We start from the raw sequence: 20,226 nt of genomic DNA, 5'->3' as shown, positions 1-20,226 counted from the left end.
CCTTCAGGCAGGTCAGGTTTGTAATCAAGGTAGCCTGAGTGTGTGGTTTCCCCCAACAACCTGAGAGAGAGAGGGTGTGGCTAGAAAGCACACTCTGGTTAAAATGAACAATCATGCAAACAAGAGGGGTCCAGGTGAAGGAAGGGTTTAATTCCCTAAATACTAGAGAAAAGGCAGGAGCCCAGTGAAGGGCCAGTTTCCAGAGGCAAGAGAGGGTTTCCCTGGGAGGAAACCACAACCTGCTAACAGGAAAAGGGATTTCCCCTAGAGTGCTGTGAAGGTCAGGGAAGCCTGAAGGCTAGTATGAGAGCGAGAAAGGACTAGTAATCCTTGTTAGCTGGCTGGAGTGTGGACCCATAGCTTTCCCTGGGAGCCTGGTAAGACAGTGTGGAGCGGGAGCTGTGCAGCTAGCTACTGTGTGTGTGTGGGTGTAGGGTAGAGAAAGGTGGTAGCCCTTACTCAAGACAAATCAGGCAGTTGGGAATAGGGAAGGTGTTTGGGACTGAAATCTGGTTAATTGGCAGTAGGGTACCCAGCTCCTAGGTGGTAAAAGGAACTGATAGAGAGGTTTGGGGGCTAGAAAGTTAAGAGCCCTGCTTGGTAAAGTGAAGTATTTTGCACTATATGCAGAGTGGGTTGGCTGGAAGTAAAAGAACAGGGGTGAACAGTGAGGATGCCTGTCTAATTTGCTTGTCCACCTGGGAAGCCCTCAGCTGGGTGTTAGTTTGGAAGGGGGGACAGAAAAAACCCTGTGTATGGGTGTAATTGAAAATAGCGAGATAAGCCAAGGTACTGTAATAGAGGTGCTCTTATGTTAAAAGTTGTTTTCTTTCAATTTGGTCTTGTTGTGGGAAATAGAGTGTTAATTGGCTTGAAATGTGGACTGTCAGGTCTGTGGGAAACTTGAGTCTGGAATACAGAGGTTTTTAGCACCAAAGCTGTACCCCTGCCATAAATTGGGGGGGGGGGGGGGGGGGGGGGGTTGAAGTATTACTGGAGGAGCACCGTGGTCTGGAGGCTGAAAGGTTCATCACGAACTTCATACCATATGTAATTAGTTTCCTTTGTCACCCCTGGAGTGGAGGAGTGGCCTAGTGGTTAGAGCACCAGTCTTGACATCCAGAGGTGGCCAGTTCAAATCCCACGGCTGCTCCTTGTGATCTTGGGCAAGTCACTTAATTCTCCATTGCCTCAGGTACAAAATTAGATTGTGAGCCCTCCAGGGACAGAGAAATACCCAGTGTATCTGAATGTAACTCACTGTGAGTTACTATTGAAAAAAGGTGTGAGCAAAATCCAAAATAAATAAATATCTTGTTGGGCAGACTGGATGGACCATGTACAACTTTATCTGCCATCATCTACTATGTATGTTACGATATGTTGCTCCTGACAAAATAACAGGGAATCAGCAGCCCCAACATCTCCCACCTCCCTCAGTGGGCTCAGTGGTCTGACATAACATCTCCCAAACCCCATATAAACATCACCACTAGATCTTCCCCTATTTCATTCTGCAGTCCCAAGTAGCTTTACCCTTTCCTTCCTTCCTTCCTCCCTCCCCCCCTTGCCTTCCACACAGTAGCAATGTCTCACCAATTGTCATTTCCCCTACCCTCAGGCTCACCAGTGTTCCTTCACCCTTCCTTATTCAACAGCCAGCCTCCTACTTCTGTCCTCCCTGCCACTCCCTTATCCCACACTCTCAACTCTTTCTCATCACCCCCCGAGCATGACTATTCCTTCTGCCCCATTTATCCACTTTCCCTTTGCACACTGAGCCCAAAAGCTTCCTTCCCCACTCACACTGCTTACCACTCAGTCTCTTCCTCCTACCCCCATTCCTCTTATGCCCATTGTCTTCTATTCAGCACCAGTATCCTCTGCCAATCTCTCTGTTTCCTCCACACTAGCCCCTCACAGCTCATTCACACCCTCACTTCCTCCTACTTCACTTCCTTTGTATGTCACCCCTCTACCAGCTGCTGCCTAACTACACAAAAAAAAGTCTACTACCTGCCCCCTGTCTTTTTCTCTAATCCAGAGGTTCCCAACACACAGAAAAGAGTTACAGGGACTCAGTAGCCCCAATAAAAGACCACCTACTCCATTCTCCCATCACTGCACCTTCCTCTCAGCAGCCAGGTTGAATCCCTTCCTTCTTTTCCTAGGGACCCAACATCAGCCCTTGGAGAAGAGAAGAGACCTTCTCCCTGGGCCCCTGTGGAAAGAGAGACGGAATTCAGCATGCCTGGTAGGAAGAGGGGTCCCAACAGTAGCCAGATAGATGCTAGACTTCATAGAAAGACGTATAACCGGCAGAAGAAAAGAGGTGTGATATAGTGAAACATAATACATGTTCTTGCTTTTTATGTGGTGCTAACCTGTCTCCCAAAATCATTAAATTAATGCACAGTATTCAGTAATATGTGGTAAAGCTATACTGGAAATGACCTGGTAGGAGCAAGAACAAACTTCCTTTCCGGTCCAAGTGTGACTGAGATAAGAAGTATTTCTGCCTAATTCTGTATTTTTTCAATTTGAGATGGATGGAAATAAGCGAAAGTGCTGCTACTTAGTTGAGGAAAATTATTGGCTGTGGCTAGAGTACACAAAGGAGAGTCGCAAGCTAAAATTTCGAAAGAACTCAATTTCTGAATCAATGCTCAAGAGGTTGGCTTGGAAATTAAAGTAAACTATGTGACGTCATTAAAAACATTGAAACTTCACAAGGACTCGAACGAAAGTGTGGGCGTTATATGGACAAACCCAAGCTTGATATAGCATTGCGCATGTGAGTTGCACAAGAGTGAGATAAAGGAATACCTCTTAGTGGCCCTTTATTCCAAGCACAAGCTGAAAAATTTGGACATTTGATTGGGCATGAATTTTCTGTTAGTAGATGGTACATAAATACCAGCAATCCACAACGCTTCAGTCACCTCAATAAATCAAAATTGCCTGTAATTTATAAAAGCTGCAAAAATGCATCGATGACCAGTGCCTTGTTTGACGAATGGTTTCACCAGTCATTTGTTCCATCTGTTCGGAAGCACTTTCATTTAAAGAAGCTTAAGGAAAGGGCACACCTTTTGTTCAATAACTGCCCCGCACACCCTCCAGTGGAGCCTTTGATCTCTAGAGGTGGGAAAATTCGAGTTCTTTGCCTTCCTATGAACACCACATCCAAAACCCAACCACTAGACCAAGGCATAATCAATTACCTTACAGCCAAAAGGTCATTTCTGCCCTTGTTTCATTAGAAAATCCTAACATTCCTGAATTTCTGAAAAACATTGAATCTGAATGAAATTATATCTTTAAGAAGGCATAGGATGATGGAGGGTTAAGTGACTTGCCCAGAGTCACAAGGAGCTGCCTGTGCCTGAAGTGGGACTTGAACTCAGTTCCTGAGGATCAAAGTCCACCACCCTAACCACTAGGCCACTCCAGTCCTCCACTCCATATCTACAATATAGTAAAAGACTTTGATATAGAAACTTCTCCAGAAATGATTAGCGACTGCTTAGAATGGGAAGAAAATAATGATGCATTTGTTCCTAATATGGAATTTATATCGGAGGAGGACATTATACAGTTTGTTCAACCACAGCATGATATCCTCGAGAACAACACCAGTGGCAAGGATAACAGCGACGATGATGTACCAACTATGAAAATTTCACCTGTTGAAGCAATTGCTGCTCTTGATAAAGTTATCAGATTTATGGAAGAACAAGGGATAGAACCTTTAGAAATCATGCACCTAAGGTGAATGACAGATTTTGAATGACAAAAACGTATCGCTAACCTAAAACAGCGAAAGATAAACAATGGTCTACATTTAGTTTAGTTTTGAACTCAGACTTTATAATACTGTACTGTACAGTTCTTTTGTGTTTTGTTAACGATAGCTGCAGAATATTGTATATCGTCTCTGTCAATGCCGACAAAGCCTATTTAATTTGAATGGGCTTCGTTGGCATTGCAGTACGGGAACCACTAGGATAGCTTGATAAAAGAGGCCTATAGTGCAGTTTTGGTTTTGTTCCATTATGGCCAGGTGGAGCGGTATATCAAATATTAATAAACATAAACATAAAAGTTCAAGTGTTAGGCACGCTCTACTAATGCCTTTAAAATGCCCTTGACATGCTCCCTTGTGATTTGGACACACTGCAGACAAATTGCATAGATAAACATCTGCAAAATAGGTTTTGAAAATACCAATTAGGACGATTTGATAAGAAATTTGTCCAAGTGCTGCTTTATGACACTTTTTGGCCGTTATTCTCTTTCAAAACTGAGCCCCGTGGACGTGTATTTTCAAAGCACTTGGACTTAAAAAGTTACATGGAGGGGCATGTTCGATATGACGTCTAAGTCCAACTTTGGACATTTTGCTAAAAACGACCAAAATTCAAGTATGGAACATAGCTTTTTTTTTTTTTTTTTAAATGGCTATTTGCTAAGTGTTTTTGTGCTCTCTACATTTATCTTTTTGGTACATTTAAAAAGAAAATCTTCAAGTGAAAAATGCAAAAACTTGAGCCATTGAGATGTAGGAGGAGCAAGCATTTTTAGTAGACTGGCCACACAGATATCCCAGGAGAGCAATGGGGCACCCTAGGGGGCACTACTTCAAATAAATGCTCCCAGGTACACATCTCACCACTGCTCCTTTATCTTGTCTGCTGAGCCCCCCAAAACCCACTACACCCAACTGTGCACCACTATAATAGCCAGTATGTGTGAAGGGGGCACCTATATGTGGGTACATTGGGTTTCTGGTGAGGTTTGGAGGGCTCATAGTTTCCCCCACAAGTGTAACAGGTAGGGGGAGGTATTGGCCTGAGTCCACTTGTCTGCAGTGTACTGCACCCACCACTACACTACTCCAGGGACCTGAATATTGCTCTAATGGACCAGGCTATAACATCTGAGTCTGGTGAGTACTATTTGTTTTCTCATTTTTGGGGGATGGGAGGAGGGTCAGTGACCACTGGGGAAGTAAGGGGGTCATCCCTGAATCCCTCCGGTGATTGTCTTGGTCATTTAGGGCACTTTTTGTGGCTTATTCATTAATAAAACTGGTCTAGATCAAAATGTCCAACTTATAGCCCTGGATGTTTTTGCTTTGTTCTATTATGCACAAAAATGTCCAAGTGTTAGGAACACCCAAATCCCACCCTTAACGTGTCCCTGGTACACCCCCTTGTGATTTGAATGGGTTTCATAGAAAAACATCTAAAAGTTGTTTTTGAAAATACCAATTTGGACGTTTTTGTCAGAAAAACATCCAAATCAGATTTATGCCACTTTTTGGACGTTTTTCTCTTTTGAAAATGAGCCCCATAATAACCTATAGAACTTTGTAAGTCTAAGTGCTTTAAAAATGAGCCCCCTTGTGTATCTGTGTGCTCCAAAATACTTTAACACACCTTCTCCTCCTGCTAAAAACATACTAGGGCTTTATTAATATCTAGGTTTAAATGAGCTGCACAATTTAATATTTTTCACCCCACAAATTTATTCTGGGTCTTTCAATTCAGAGTAGTAAAACAACAGTGAAAGCCCTAAGGTAAAAATGGCTTGTACAGAGCTATAAGGATAGTACAAAGCTGTCTACAGTGTGGTGTTTTCACCTTGTCCCAGACTACCCACCTGATGATGTCAGAGGAACATTTACCTACAAGACTCAGAGTTTCCACAGGGTGAAGCTAAGTTGTATAGCAAAAGAAAAGCTACTCTAACAGGGAAGAGGAAGTGTGGACTTTTGAGAACTTGCTATTATTGCTGCAGTGAGCCGTGATGCTTCTTCCTTTCTCCGTGACCCTCTTTCTGACTTTCCACCTACCCCTACGCACAGTATATAAAGCAGCACGTGTGCTACTAGGACTGTTTAGTCTGTCTCAGTCTTTCCTGTGGATTATTACCAGAGTGTTATGCTCTTTCACCGTCCACCTACAGCTCACTGGAAGTGAAGGCACTTTAGCTGGCTGGATTCTCTCACCTGGTGAGTCTGATGAAACAAGAATGGCACATCAATCTTTCTGCTACCTTGAAAGGTGCTGAGTTGCAGCAGCTGCCTCAGCCCCAGAGAAAATAGGAATCTTGATAGGTTGCAATGCCTTTTATTGGCTCAACATAGAAAGATGTTGTGTAGGAGCATTTTTTGTCTTCAACCGATCCTCTCTTTGGATGTCTTTTTAAGCTAAATGGGTGCTAAGAGGAGACTGGGAATTAGTGAGGGGTCAGAAAATTGAGTAAAGGAAGGCAGAATTTTGTTCGTGATTCAGATTTGGTTTCAATATTTTCACAGCATTTAGCATTTGCATGGTCCATCTCAATTATATCTTTTTGTTGTCATGGTCATAATATGGTTAGTAATTAGACAGTACCTTTATGGTAATGACATTGAAGGCTGCACAAACCGGAGTATGCTACATGGCCATCTGTGTTCTGCCTGCCCTACTATGCATCAGCATTTAAGTAACAGCTATTGAATGAGTTGCAATGGGGCTGCATGCCAGAAATATGTAGGGATTGATCAGGGATATAAAAAAAACCTAACAGTTTGACATATATTGAGCATGGCAGCATGAATTTGTAACACTGAAGGTTAAGCAGAAAGTGATTCATTTGAAGTTACCTAAATTACTCTCATGCTAATAATTTACACTGAATTCAGAGTATATAAGAGCAGTAACAACAGAAAGAATCAGCTGTATATTATCACAGCTCATAGATACATGTCAAATGTGCATAAATCAGACAAGAGATTAACTATAAATCCTGGTTTCTGCACAATTCAATATCTGTAATTTACTTTTCACCCCATTTCATAATTAACAAAATACTAAGATTCTCGTAAATATATACTGTAAGTTAGGTGTTTAGAGATTAGAGGCACCTTAAATACTTTCAGAATAGAGGCGCCTTAGCTTTTACCATTTTAAACTGAGGCACCTCGAGTTAGATCTGTTATGTGCTCATCCCCATCGAAGCACCCAGCACTGAGAATCAGTGCTAAGCACCTAACTTCTTTCCATTATCCTTGCCATCCTCCCTTTAAAAGCACCTAAATTTAGGCCCTCCAAGCCATCAAATTTCTGTAATTGAAACATCTGGGTCATTGAAACATCTGGGTACCCAGATCTTTTGAAAATTGACAGCGAAGAGCTTCAACACTACTAATAGAAATTTCCAGTGGTTTCATGAAAACACTTTTCACCTCAAGAAGATTCCGAAATGCTTTACAATGGTGCCCAAAATGTTCATGCAGCCACTTCTAGGATAGATAATGCCCCAGCGTTTCAGGGGAGATGGAAAGGCTGAAATCATACTCCACATACCCTGGCTTAAGAGTGAGGTCCATTCCTGTCATGGTATGTGCAAAACTAACCCATTTGGAGAAATCACCCCCAAGATGGAACAATGAGATTTTACATTCCATTTGCAGCCAGTAAGTGGAGGCAGGGGAAGTCGAGAGATGCCCAAAATCAAGCAGAGAGCTAGAAAGCCTCTTCTTCAGTTCTCTGTACTGGAATAGGTTTTTAGCCAAGAATTACTGCATAAAAATTTCTTCAGAGGAAAGAGCTGTACAAACTGTTCCCAGGAACATGCTAGTGTTTGACAGTAGGTTGCTATGGCTCCATCTCGTATGAATTAGTATCACTACTGAATTATTATCTCCACCTCCCAGCACATCCTGAAAGGGACAGTAGAAAGAGAGGGGAGTGAAGCTAAAGACACGAAAGGGATCACAAGAAGTAACTTCTTCATTAATGCTTTCTTCACAGGGAAATAGAAGAGACCAGGGAGGTTACAAACATACCAGCAACAGAAGCCCCTATGAAGGTTATAACCACCTGCAATGCTGTGAGTTCAATGAGTCTATGTAAATTACACTCTTCTTTCTTAAAACTGTCACCCTCTAGATTTCTGATGCACCTATTTTTCCCCTCAGCCTAAAGCACAGAATGCCGTTAGCATGGAGGCTTTGATTCAGTGCCAACTGGAGGTAAGTAGTTTGCAAGAGATGGAATATATTTTATATGTAGCATAGAGAGACAGTTCTCTGGAAAATCATTCTTGCTATATATTTTAGGAATACGTCTGATTTCTGATCAAAATGGTCTTCTCATTTTTTTTTTTTTTAGGATGGTACCAGGAAGAGCCACTTGCTGGTCTCCTCATGCTTGGAAGATGTCTCTCGCCATCTTATTGGTGAGTTTAAAGCCAAACTCATGACTTGCACAGTGTATTGCAATAACTCAGAGCAGCTGCAGCATCTACAGAGTTGCTCTGTGGCTTCCCCTCTAGGACACTTCCTTTTTACCTACAATTATCTAAGAGGCCCGATTGTAAAATATAGTTCTTGAGTTTCTGTTTAAATTCCTACCCCAATTTCATGTTTTGGTCATGTTTATTATGATCCCAATGTTTTCTGCTTTTCTTCTTATGAAATTTTCACCAGTGCATCTTGCTTCTGGATAGGAGTCTTTTAGGAAAGCAGATAGTGAAAGTTGCTGCAGGGGCCACGCTGGCCTTTTCTTTCCCATGATGATGTCACTAACACCGGGCACTTTCATTTTGAGCCCAAGTCTCTTGCAAAAGAGTATATTAAAGTTTCCATTAAGTTCTAGCCTGGGTTCCACCTTTAATTACAGTCACCAGCACCCCCAAGTGACTGGTTCACAGCAGCTCTGCAGGTCCCAGCCTGACACACTGTCATGTGAGAAATTAACCTGTTGCAAAGTCGAGGAACTGTCGAAGTAGATCAAAAACAGCAGAGGCTACTTGCTTTTCAGCTGCACGGCTAGCAGACTATGGAGTCCTTTTACAAAGCAGCACTAGAGTGACCTTAGCTCGCCTTTCCCACGTGCTAAGGCCATTTTTAGTGCAGCAGTCAAATGGCCAAATTCTGGATTTTTGTATTAGTGACCACAGTCTAATGTTGCCATTAGCGCGTGGCCATTAAAAAAATGATTAGCTCATGAGCCCTCACCACTACCTATTTTGTAGGCAATAAGGGCTCACACACTAATTACATGCTAATCAGTTAGTCCGTGGCAGTGTAGCTGCACTAAGGGGCCCTTTTACTACAATGTTTAGGCTTGCCGTGAACCAATCCAGGAGCCCGGCAGTTGTTCCCACCCCAGCACACGCCATTTCCAGCGCTACAAAAAGTTTCTCTTTTTGTAATGCCGGTGCTTACCTGGCAGTACTCGGGCAGCGGTTACCACCGGGTTAGCGCAGGAGCCCTTACCGCCACCTCAGTGGTTGACAGTAAGTGCTCCCCCCCCCCCTGAAATGGCCACACAGCAAGTGGTTCACTTTACTGCACAGCCATTTCTTTTCCAGAAAAGGATCCCTAACATTCCCACACAGAAATGCCCACTCTCTGCCCCCCCCCCTCCCAGACACACCCCCTCCATGGTAAAAATAAAACTAATTTTTTTTTGTGCATGGTGTGCATGTGCTAACCCAGAACTTACTGCAGAACACCTGAGCGCTCTCTGCAGTATGTAAGCCCTTTCGAGCTGTGGTAAGCATGCGCTAATGCTTATTGCAACTTGGTAAAAGGACCCTATGTACAAAGGAAAAAAAAATAAAAATCGAGTGGAATGTGTAAACCAGCAAGGAACCAGAGCTTCTCTTTGAGAAGTAAACTTTGTGAGGAAGGGGGTTCTTCAGAACCAGGGGACACAAGATGAAGTTAGAATATGGTAGATTTAAAACAAATAGGAGAAAGTTTTTCTTTACTCAGCGTGTAGTTGTACTCTGGAACTCGTTGCCGGAAAATGTAGTGACAGCAGCTGGCCTTACGGCGTTTAAGGGGGGGTTGGGCAGATTCCTGATGGAAAAGTCCATTGAATATTATTAAAAATATATTTTTTTGGGGGGGGGGGGGGGTGCCTGGCTCTTGAAGCCTGGATTGGCCACTGTCGGAGACAGGATGCTGGGCTTGATGGACCCTTGGTCTTTTCCCAGTATGGCGGTGCTTATGTGCTAAGGTCTTAATATGTTGGCACACTTCAGGGTCATTCTGGTATTCCAGTTTAGAATTGTAGTCATCTGCTTAAGAAAGTGTTTCTGCTTTGGTAAACTGGCAAGATCAGGAGGACCCGTGATGAGGCTGTAGCAATGTGGTTCTTAAACCTTCCATGCTAACCCTACAGCTGTTCTAGTTTTCAGGATATCCACAATGAAATATATACTGTATCAAATGCATTTCATATACTGGATATACAGTGTATGCAAATATGTCTGATACACGATCACTGCGGTTATACCAAAAACATGACTGGTTGTGGGGTCATGTTTAGGAATCTCTGCTGTAACTGTTAGGGGGTCCCACAAATATGACAATTAATTATTTGCAAATTAAAACAGCAGAGAAAACTATCTGTGCTTTTACTGGCCACAAAAGGGAAAGCGTGGCTTCAGTATAAAAACAGGAAAGGCAGCACCGGTAACTTTGGCAAACCAGACTCTACTTCCTTCTTCCTTAGTACAAACTTACCCCGCTGTTTACAAAAGCCACGACACAGCCCATTCAAAGTGAATGGGCTGTGTCGGCATAAGCACACCAGCAGCCACTAGTGCAGCTTTGTAAACGGGAAGTTTATACTTTTGACTCAGTTTACTTTTGGTTTGCTCTTGTTGTTTTAAAAAAAACATTCCTGTGTACCTTTGTTTTGCTTTTTCTTCTCAGTAACTTTTATTTGGGGGCCCTTTTAGAAAGTGGTGGTAGGGCTAGCGTGTGTGTAGTGTGCGCAAAATCAACACTACTGCCTGGTTAGCGCACCCACCCAGCGGTAATTTTGAAGTCGGTGCACGCTGTTGCCCGCAGTAGAAAATATTTTTATATTTTCTACCACGGGGGCGTTCCCGGTGGTAATCGGCAGTGTGGCCACCTTGACTTGATCTGCATTAGTATCGTGCGTGTAGCATATGAGCACTTACCGCTAGGCCAATGGGTAGCGGTAAGGGCTCAAGCAGTATATAACCGCCCACTACTATTAATTCTAGCGCACGGCCATTTACTGCCCCCCCCCCCCCCCATTTTAAAAAAGCCCTCTTGTCCCAGCTGTGGTAAAAAAATGGCCCAGTGCGCACCAAAAATACACATCCATACTACTGCAGGCCACATTTTACCATAGCTTAGTAAAAGGACCCTTTAATTTGTTAAAACCCAGAAATGTGTTTCAGGCTGAGTGTTTAAAATCATCTTTTAAAAAAAAAAAGGTTTTAGTTCTTGCTTTGTATTTGAAGACCTAGGTTACACCTTTCTGAAAATCATTTTATGCTTACCTTGATTTTTCCTTCTTTTTTTGTGGAATGCAACAGACAAGAAGAGGAAAAATGTGCTATCCTGGCCGTTTGCACTGAGAAGGAGCTCATCTGACCCCCTGGAGGCCAAACCCACATTATTTAAACAGCCTCTGGCCATTATTTGTGGAGAAGACACACTCCCAAAACCCATTCTGGTGAGCACTTGCATGCCTACTCAGATTAGATTAGAAATTGGGATTTAGCTCCTGCCTTCAGTAGTAATTCAAAGTAAGATACATTCAGGTACATTTGATATTTCCTTGTTCACAGACAGTTTACAATCTAAGGTACGGCTTCCTAAATTATAGATTGCAACCCCAAATGGTTTTGTGAAGCTTGCTTTTGGGGCTGTGACCTGAGCAGGCTGAAAACAAAAAGGCATTGGCCTGCATTTCCTGTCAAGCCTGTGCTATAATTAGGCCTGTGCAGGCTGCATGGAAAGCAGGGAATGACAGCAGCATCAGTTGCGACCACTGTTCCCTTTAAGCTGGGCAGGAGTCTTCCAACTTCGTTACTTCCAGTGGTGGTGGGGGGGGGGGGGCAGTGCTTCAATATTGTGTCTTCCATCATTAGGGACATGCAGGTTCCCTAGAGTCCTGCAGAGCTTGCCTGTTCCTCACTATTGAAAATGTGATGGTGAAACAGCCAGGGGCGTAGGGCCTAGGCAAGAAGTGGGTGGGCACCAAGTGCTCTCCCCCCCCCCCCCCCCCCAAACCACCACCACCAAAAATATCTCAGCTGGCAGGGAAATGCTTCTTTCCACCATGGCAGTCTGCAGTACGCATGCACTGAAAACCGAGCATGTGCAGGTGCTGGTATCGTGAACAGTAGTGTTTTCGTTACCATTATGGGGGAAGTCTTCAGCTGGCTAAGCTTGGGATTCCCCACCAGCTACCACTAAACATGTGGTACTGTTGGGTGGGCCTGAGCCCTAAGTGGGTGGGCCCTGGCCCACCTGTGGCTACGCCACTGGAAATAGCACCCTCCACTGGCAGGACTATAGGTGGGGGATTCCTGCTCAGCTTAGAGAGGAACAGTGGTTGTGACACTGCAGAAGGGCTGGAAGCAGCAGCATGGAGGACAAGGCAGGCCTCTGGGGGTCGCATGATTTCTGTGCCCAAGGATATGGGGTCATGGGCTCAAAGTTTGATATGTGCTGATCTAAGACCTTCATGCAGTAAGCACTGTGGAGACAAGTTTGTTTATAATCTTGTGTTTAAAAAAAAAAGCAATAGTGACATAAGTTTGAATGTGTTCTAAAATACATGGGGATCCTTTTACTAAGGTGTGCTAATTGATTTAGTGCATGCCAAATGATAAGACGCCCATTATATTCCTATAGGTGTTCTATCATTTAGCACATGCTAATCATTAGCATGTGCTAAATCTGTTAGCACACATTAGTAAAAGGACCCCATGGACTTAATTTCATGTCAGACATTTTCTCCTTTTAAAAAGTACCATGGATATGCAAAAGGCAAAAATGTTTGGTTTATTTAGGGGCCCTTTTACTAAAACACGTAGGTGCCTATGCACGCACAACGGGTATCAATCTGGAGCTACCGTCCAGCTACCGCATGACCTGGGTGGTAATTCCAATTTTTATGTGCCTCCGAAAATATTTTGGTAGAAGTAAATGATGCAGTGCAGAAAAAAACTCAGAGTCGGAGAATGGTCAGTGGACGACAACTGAGTTCTGCTGTGACAGCAAAACTCAGTTTGTCATCTACCAATCACTAGTCTTTTTAAAGACTCCTGAGGATGGCGTTGTTGCCAAAAAAGCAGTGCCCTGTCGAGTCCAACCTTATTCACAATAAAAGAGTATTTCTCTTCACTCCTTCTCCTTGGCTTTTTGGAAGAGTCTTGTTGATCACGCTACTCCCCTGTTGTTGTATCACACATGCTGGCAGACATTCATAAAAGCTAATGCAGGACCTGCTGAGTAATGAGTTATTCTGATGCCATGTATTTGTCTCTTCCAGGACGTCCTCACCCTCCTGTGCTTGAAAGGTACTACTACTGAGGGAATATTTCGAAAACCAGCCAATCAAAAGGCTCTGAAAGAACTGAAGGATGATCTCAACTTGGGAAAAGCAGTTGACTTGCAAAGCAAATCTGTACATTTACTGGCTGCCATCCTAAAGGTAAAAATCATTATGGATCTGATGTTCCATCAAAAGCTAAAGCCACAGATAGGTGATGATTGCATGATAAGACAGAGAGAGAGAGAGATGCAGCAATAAATTTGTATCTGAGCAATAGAAAGTCACTATCTCAGATAGTTTAGTCTGTCCATAGTCTTGATATAACCTGTCATTTCGTCCCATGTCATTATGTAAGTTTCCCATCCAGATCCTTAATATTAAACTAAAGATCTGGTTTATTCTAGGGATGCACACCCCAAAAAAATTTGCGTTCATGGTCGGGGAGGGGGGGTCTTTTTTATCCATTGTCAAACACATGTTACAGGTGTCACTATGTATGCATAGGATGTGTCTTTCTTAAAGAGGGTACACTGTTTGCATATAGTGCACCCTTCTTCCCTAGATAGCGTGCATGAGTGTTAGTTCACACACGCATACTAGTCTGCGCATGCGTACCCCTCAAGAAAGAGTGTGCACTAAGTACAAATAGCGCACCCTCTTTAAGAAAAGTGCACATTCTTAATCTTGAACGACAATTTAAACAACTGCCCATCCCTAGTTTATTCACTGCCTCAGTTATTTTCTGCACTGTGAACACCCTGTTTGCACATAACATATATCAACAATATTTAAGCTCTTGCTAATATATATCACAGTATATCCTAGAATATGGGAAACAAGACACTATGTTTGCACCTGTGCCTAGCAGCAGTGAATGCATACAGTGTACACATGTGCACCACTGAAGTTAATTAGCCCATGACATACAGACACTTTTGTGCTTAGGGTCACTGTGACAGAATACCGCAGTCTGTCTTTATGCTTGCAAACAGCTAATGCTTCTGTCCATATGCTAAACATAGCTTTCTTGCACATGGCAGGAGTTCCTCCGAGAAATTCCACACAAGCTGCTCTCCTGTGACCTCTGTCACGAATGGATGGCTGCATTGGAGAAGATGAATATTCATGACAGAATTGAAGACATGAAACAGTAAGTTTTATGCCCAGTTCATTGAAACAATGTATTCATTTAAAGTTGATGGTCTGAAGCGGCTGGGAACGGGCCAAGTGGATGCCAACCTGAGGGGGGCACTTGAGCAGCAACTGGTGGCACTGAAAATAAAAGTAAACAAAGGTCCTTTGGGGCTTTCATGTGCTCAAGACCCTGCTGGTTCCCCACTCTTTGGAAACAGGAAGCTTGTGTTGGAAGGGGCGGGAATACAACAGGGCCCTGAGCACACAAAAGAGCTCAGGGGCCTCAGGCTTGCTGTTGTTGACTGTGCCCCTGCTCCCAGCAGTACTCTACAGGTAGGGGTCAGAAGATGCTGTGCTCCTGGATCAGACCACTTGGGGAGAGGGCAGGGGGGGGCAGAGGTGATGTGTGTGGGAAGGGGGAGACCAAATGTAACAATGGCTCTCAAGCCCCTACCTGTCTTTATAAAATATCAGCATATAGTATGTGGTAGAAAGCATTCCTTAAATATAGGCAGGACCAAAGAGAGACTGAACCAGACCCAGGGCTCCCTACCCTAAGTCGCATATCACTGCCGCCCCTCCCCCCCCCCCCCCCCCCCCCCCCGATCACTGCCGCCGCTGAAATACCATGGCTGGCGGGGATCCCAGGCCACCAGCAGAAGACGTCTTCTTCCTCCAGCGCTGACTGCCTGCCCCTGTGGCTGCTTTTCCTCTCAGGGATGCTTGGTTTCAAAGTCGAGCATGTGCGCCTGAGAGGAAAAGCAGCCGCTCAGCAATGGCCAGAAGAGCAGCGCTGGATGAAGCTCCGGGCCTTCCCCAGCCTCCAAGGGGGGCCCGGTGCCAGAGTTTTCTCTCTCCTGCTCCTGTCGGGACAAGATCACTCGGGTCCCATCAGGAGCAGGAAAAAGAGAGAGACCCCGGCGCCAGGCCCCCCTTGGAGGCCAGGGCCTGGGGAATTTTGCCCCCCCCTGCTCCCCCTCTCAGCAGCCCTGAATGTAGGCATGATTAATTACACCTGCTCCAAAGCTGATGTAAGTGAAGTTGCAGTCCTTACACACACACATATGTAGATCAAGTTACTTCATAATCTGCGTGTGTATGTGCAAATTCTGCCCATACTCTCCCCTGTGATTGGTTACCAGCCAGTTACATGCCATCATAACCCCGTGCATACTTTTATGCCAGTCTTTTATAAGAGGTCATTTTCGTGTGTATGTGGCCACAAACACATGGGAATGAATTTATAAAATGACCTCCAAAAAGTTTATGTTGCAGCTGGCACTGTGACTTAACGGCCCAGTAGGTAGCATTCAACCTGGTCAGTTACAGGAGCTAGGATAGCTGTTGTACACAGGCTATTCTTTGGGTTGGCTAGTGCAGGGAGTGCAGCCCTACTGGGGAATACTGAGCAACAGCAGTCTGCATTCATTTGCAATGTACTTGAAATCATTTTTTTGAAATGTTTCAATGCATTCCAGTGTGGCTGCAAGCCAATTCCGGGGGAGGTTTTAAACTAATGTGAAATTGGTTTCCAAACACCATACCTTATCAGTTATCCCACACTGTCTATCTATCGATTTTATTTGGCTCAAATCTTTTTCCAGTTGTAGCTCAAGGTGAGTTACTTACAGGTAGAATAGGTATTTCCCTAACCCCAGGGAGCTCACAATCTGCTGTAAGTGAAAGAAAAAGTAAAAACAATATAGCCTTTGAAGGCAAGGCAATTCAACTCTTCAAAGCACATACAACAAGCTTTGCAAGAACAGTAAGGCTACAAAATTGAGAACAGGATTCACAGCCTCAAGTGGTTTTTGTGACTCCTGTTTCATTTACAGTGACCATGAATGAATGCACCTGTGGCTAACCTAACACTTGTTTTTTTTATGGTGAAACCCCCAGGGGGGTTTCTGAATGGAAGTTTTATAAAATACCACTTCTCTCTTTTTCCTCTTTTTAACGAAGTTCTGGCCTGCATTGGGTGGAAGTTGAAACTTTGCTGTTGTAATGACTTGGAGCCACTGTCATCTGATTTTTCTTTTTTCTTTGTCATTATTTATCTAGGGTTGCAGACAAGTTACCAGGACCAAACCTGCTTTTACTCAGATACTTGGTCTGTGTTCTTCACCACATCAGCAAAAACTCAGATGTGAACAAAATGGACTCAAGTAACCTTGCTGTCTGCATTGGGCCGAATTTGTTGACCCTAGATCAGGACACTAGCCTGTCTCTTGAAGCTCAGAAAGAACTAAGTGACAAAGTAAGTTTGCAGATCTGGCCTTATGCCTCTGACTGTGCAGTCTGTGCAGGGCCCTTTTTATAATGCTTAGCTAGAGGGAACCCAGTTCACTCCTCATTAACTTTCCCCTTCCCCCCCCCCCCCCCCCAAAAAAAAAAAAAAGTCTTAGGGTACAACATAAGCACTCACTTTAATTTTTATTTACAGTTTTAGAACCTCCTGACATGAATTATTTTAGCAACAAAAGGTTCAGAATTCATTGCAAATTTACTACATGTTTACTTAAAAGATAGGAAGGTAGGTTGGTTCCATGGCTCAGCAGTAGGGTTGTGCACTGCCTTGTGGATGTCTTAGACAGTATTCCTGAGTCCGCTTTTGCTCCTTGGTCCCAGCTTGGGATGCTGTGGAGGCGGTATATGTCAGAGATGTGGCCAGCATTCCATTTTGGGAGGGCCACACATTTCTTTTCTGCTATTTTTCTTCCCCCCTCCCTCCACCTTGTTAAAAATCATACTTTTGCTGGTGGGAATACCAATGCCCTGCCAGCTAAAGAGATCTGATGCCCGAACCTCACCCCCTTGCGCAGACTCATTGCTGAAGCAGCACAGGTGGGAGAGGGGTAGGGGGTTCAGGCAGCACATCTGTTCGACTGGTGGGACTTAGGCATCCCCGCCATCTATTCAACAGGTGCTACAGTTTTGAAGGGGGCCTGAGCCCAGTGGAAGGGAGGCAGGACTCCAAGCCCCCCCCCCCCCCATGGCTACTCTACTGGTATATATAATCCCTGGGGGAGGGGGAGTAAGTCTCAGTCATTGGACATGAACAATAGCTAGCAGTCAGACTCAGGGTGCCTATGTATCACCTCCAGAGAGAGTTTCAGTCTGTGGCCCCTGGCCAAGCACTATTGCTGGAATGGCAGGACTGAGTCAGGAAGGCAGAAAGAGTTAAACATGGGGGAAAGATTCTGATATCATATCTCAGGAGAGCCTGAGCCAGAGTGAGCAGGGACATGAAAGAGCAATAGGCAACTGCTGGCCAAAAAAACACTCTCTAAATGTAATGATGTTTTCTGTTACACAGGTAAATGCACTGGTGGCGTTCTTCATTGAGAACTGCTTTGAACTGTTTGGTGAAGATGTCTCTGCGTTACTAAGTGGAACCAGTGAGGATTCATTTGAGCAGCTGGATAGTGCCGGTATGTGCTCTTTACACCACTCTCTGATGTGCGGTCTCATTGTTCATACCATTTAATTAAACATTACAAAATTCTATTAGCACACGGGGAGCTATTTCATTAGCTAAATGCACCTACATGAGTAAGCTTTACATATTCATTATTAACAATAAAAGGAGGAATGGCCTAGCTGTTGGAGCAATGAGTAAGAACCACAGAAACCTGTTCAAATCCCATTAACACACACTGAACAAGTCACTCAGAATCCCATGTGCTCAGGTACTCGTTTAAACTGCCAACTGTTGGAGGCAGGGAATTACCATTCATGAATTCTACAAATGTTGTAAGCCACTTTTGAGCATTGTTGTAGCTCGGTAGATTCTAAAATTTACCTTGACATACTGGGATTTTGAAGTTTTTTTTATCTTCCAGGCTTTTTCCTTTGTTTACCCATAATTCTCAAGAAAAATATGCTTTTGAAACAGTATTTTATAGTAAAGAGTTTCAGGAATGTATTTTACTAATCATTTAAGTTGTGTCTTTATGTCCCACAGAACTGTCATCTGTTCAACACAGTGGCTCTGCCTATGTCAGCACTGACCCGGAGGCTAAGAGCAGCTCCATCAGCTTTCCAGATTGGCAGCTCCAGCCAGAGATGCCATGGGGATGTGACAAGTGTGGCAGTGAGAAGACAAGGGGACACTTTGACAAAGATTCTGATCCCTCCAACCCCTCCAGAACCAACAAATGCAAAGTCAAGATCAATAGAAGATGTTCTGAGCCCAACTTTTTCCCTCAGCCCTCACAAGTCAGCCTCAGGAAAGAGGTAAAGAGCAAGAAGCTAACAAGGAGTCATGATGACATCAGTGTATGGCAGAAGAGCATTCCCTTTGAGAATCAGGAACCAGCAAAGCGCCTATCAGGGGACTATTTCCCTACATGCCTGTACAAGAAGAAAAAGCCATTAAGCCTAATGGTGAACACCAAATTGCAACCACAGCTTTCATCTGAATCTCTAGGTAAAACCTCTTCTAGCTGCTCTCTGGACTCAAACTCGGACAGTTCTGTCTTTACTAACTCACCACGAATTTCCCCTTCCAGCCCCAAGAAAATGGTCTTCCCCAGGCACCAGTCTTTCTGCATAAGAAAAGCCAAGGATGCAAACGAAGCCCATCCCATTAAGGAACTCAAAAAACATTCCATGTCATTTTCATTTGTAAGCAAGAAAGTGCTGACAAAAACTCAAAGCTGGGAGCCAGAAAGGAGCAACAGCTTCAGGAGAGAAAGGTCTAAAAAAGAACTTAGGAAAGAAAGCCAGCTTGTTTGCAAAACTGTGCAGGAAAAGTCTACGAATGAGCCCCAACCCACCATGCCAAGAAAGGTACTATCCCGCATCATGTCAGCTGATGAAGTGTTCCGACTGGTAGACCAGAAGAACCCAGGCAAACCTCCATCCTATGAGGAAGCTATTCATAGAAACCTGCCTGCCCAAACCCCTTCATACCAGAACATGACGGTACAAAGAATGAGAGACACTTTAACACATGAAGACCGGTTTTTACCTCATTCCCAAGCTACAAATCATACATATAGAACTGATGTATCCAGCACTCAGAACAGTTTTCCCTTGGACGTTGAAAGCCCAACCAATGGTACAGTTCAAACAAATCTACAGGTTCATGGGAGACCTACAGTCTATCGTACAAGGACCATGTCAGAGTCTTTGCAAAAGTACAAACATGAATATCTTAGCCGACGATGCAGTCAACCTCTTTTCAACGTCTGTGACCAGATTCAATATACTAAGGAATCTTACGTCTGAAAAGAAAATAACCCTGTCAGCACAAAGATAGGGCAACTAGTGTAAAAAATGGACAGGACGTGCACAACCTCTTCGCAACAGGAAGTATCAGAGAATAAGCTGTGTCTGTAAAATTCTCTTGAAAATGGATATCACCACAGAACAATATCTTCGGCATAGGGATGACAGTGGATGTATGCGTGCATTTTGTGTAACTGTGAACGTGTAATAAAGATGATATAGTCATGGTACTATAGATGTGCATTTATGTAACTGTTTACTTTTGCTTCAAAAATGCAAGAATGACTTCAAATTTGAGATCTTTTTAATAATGTGGGACAGCATTTGTCACTACCTTTTACCAAAGTTTGGTGCGCGAATTCCGTTAGCATGTGCTATGAGTGAAAGGGCCCCTAAGTTATTGTCCAGATTTCCGTACACAAATTGAGACTACATTTGTGTCTTTCTTTTTTACTATAAATGTACCTTCACTACATTAAAGCACTTTTCAACATGATGTAGGCTTGTTTTAATGCTTATTTGTTTTTCTTGAAAA

At 43.8% G+C, this 20,226-nt stretch overlaps 1 protein-coding gene across 3 annotated transcripts; it reads left to right on the top strand.

The window, feature by feature from the left end:
- Positions 1–225: 225 nt before the first annotated feature.
- On the top strand, positions 226–20,187 carry TAGAP (T cell activation RhoGTPase activating protein). 3 transcript variants are annotated; one of them, XM_030198431.1, is made up of 10 exons: positions 226–377; positions 7,803–7,881; positions 7,970–8,023; positions 8,163–8,229; positions 11,356–11,495; positions 13,323–13,484; positions 14,366–14,475; positions 16,521–16,716; positions 17,776–17,890; positions 18,424–20,187. In XM_030198431.1, exons 2-10 carry the CDS (start codon positions 7,855–7,857, stop codon positions 19,689–19,691), a joined length of 2,139 nt encoding a protein of 712 aa, XP_030054291.1. In that variant the 5' UTR covers positions 226–377; positions 7,803–7,854; the 3' UTR covers positions 19,692–20,187. The 3 variants fall into 3 exon arrangements, with proteins under 3 accessions (XP_030054291.1, XP_030054289.1, XP_030054290.1); XM_030198429.1 differs by lacking the exon at positions 226–377 and adding an exon at positions 3,653–3,771; XM_030198430.1 differs by lacking the exon at positions 226–377 and adding an exon at positions 5,863–6,016.
- Positions 20,188–20,226: the final 39 nt, after the last annotated feature.

This window comes from Microcaecilia unicolor, chromosome 3 (assembly GCF_901765095.1).
Source record: "Microcaecilia unicolor chromosome 3, aMicUni1.1, whole genome shotgun sequence".
NCBI lineage: Eukaryota > Metazoa > Chordata > Amphibia > Gymnophiona > Siphonopidae > Microcaecilia > Microcaecilia unicolor.
Note: the sequence above shows the minus strand (reverse complement) of the source record. Positions and strands in the feature narration are given on the sequence as shown.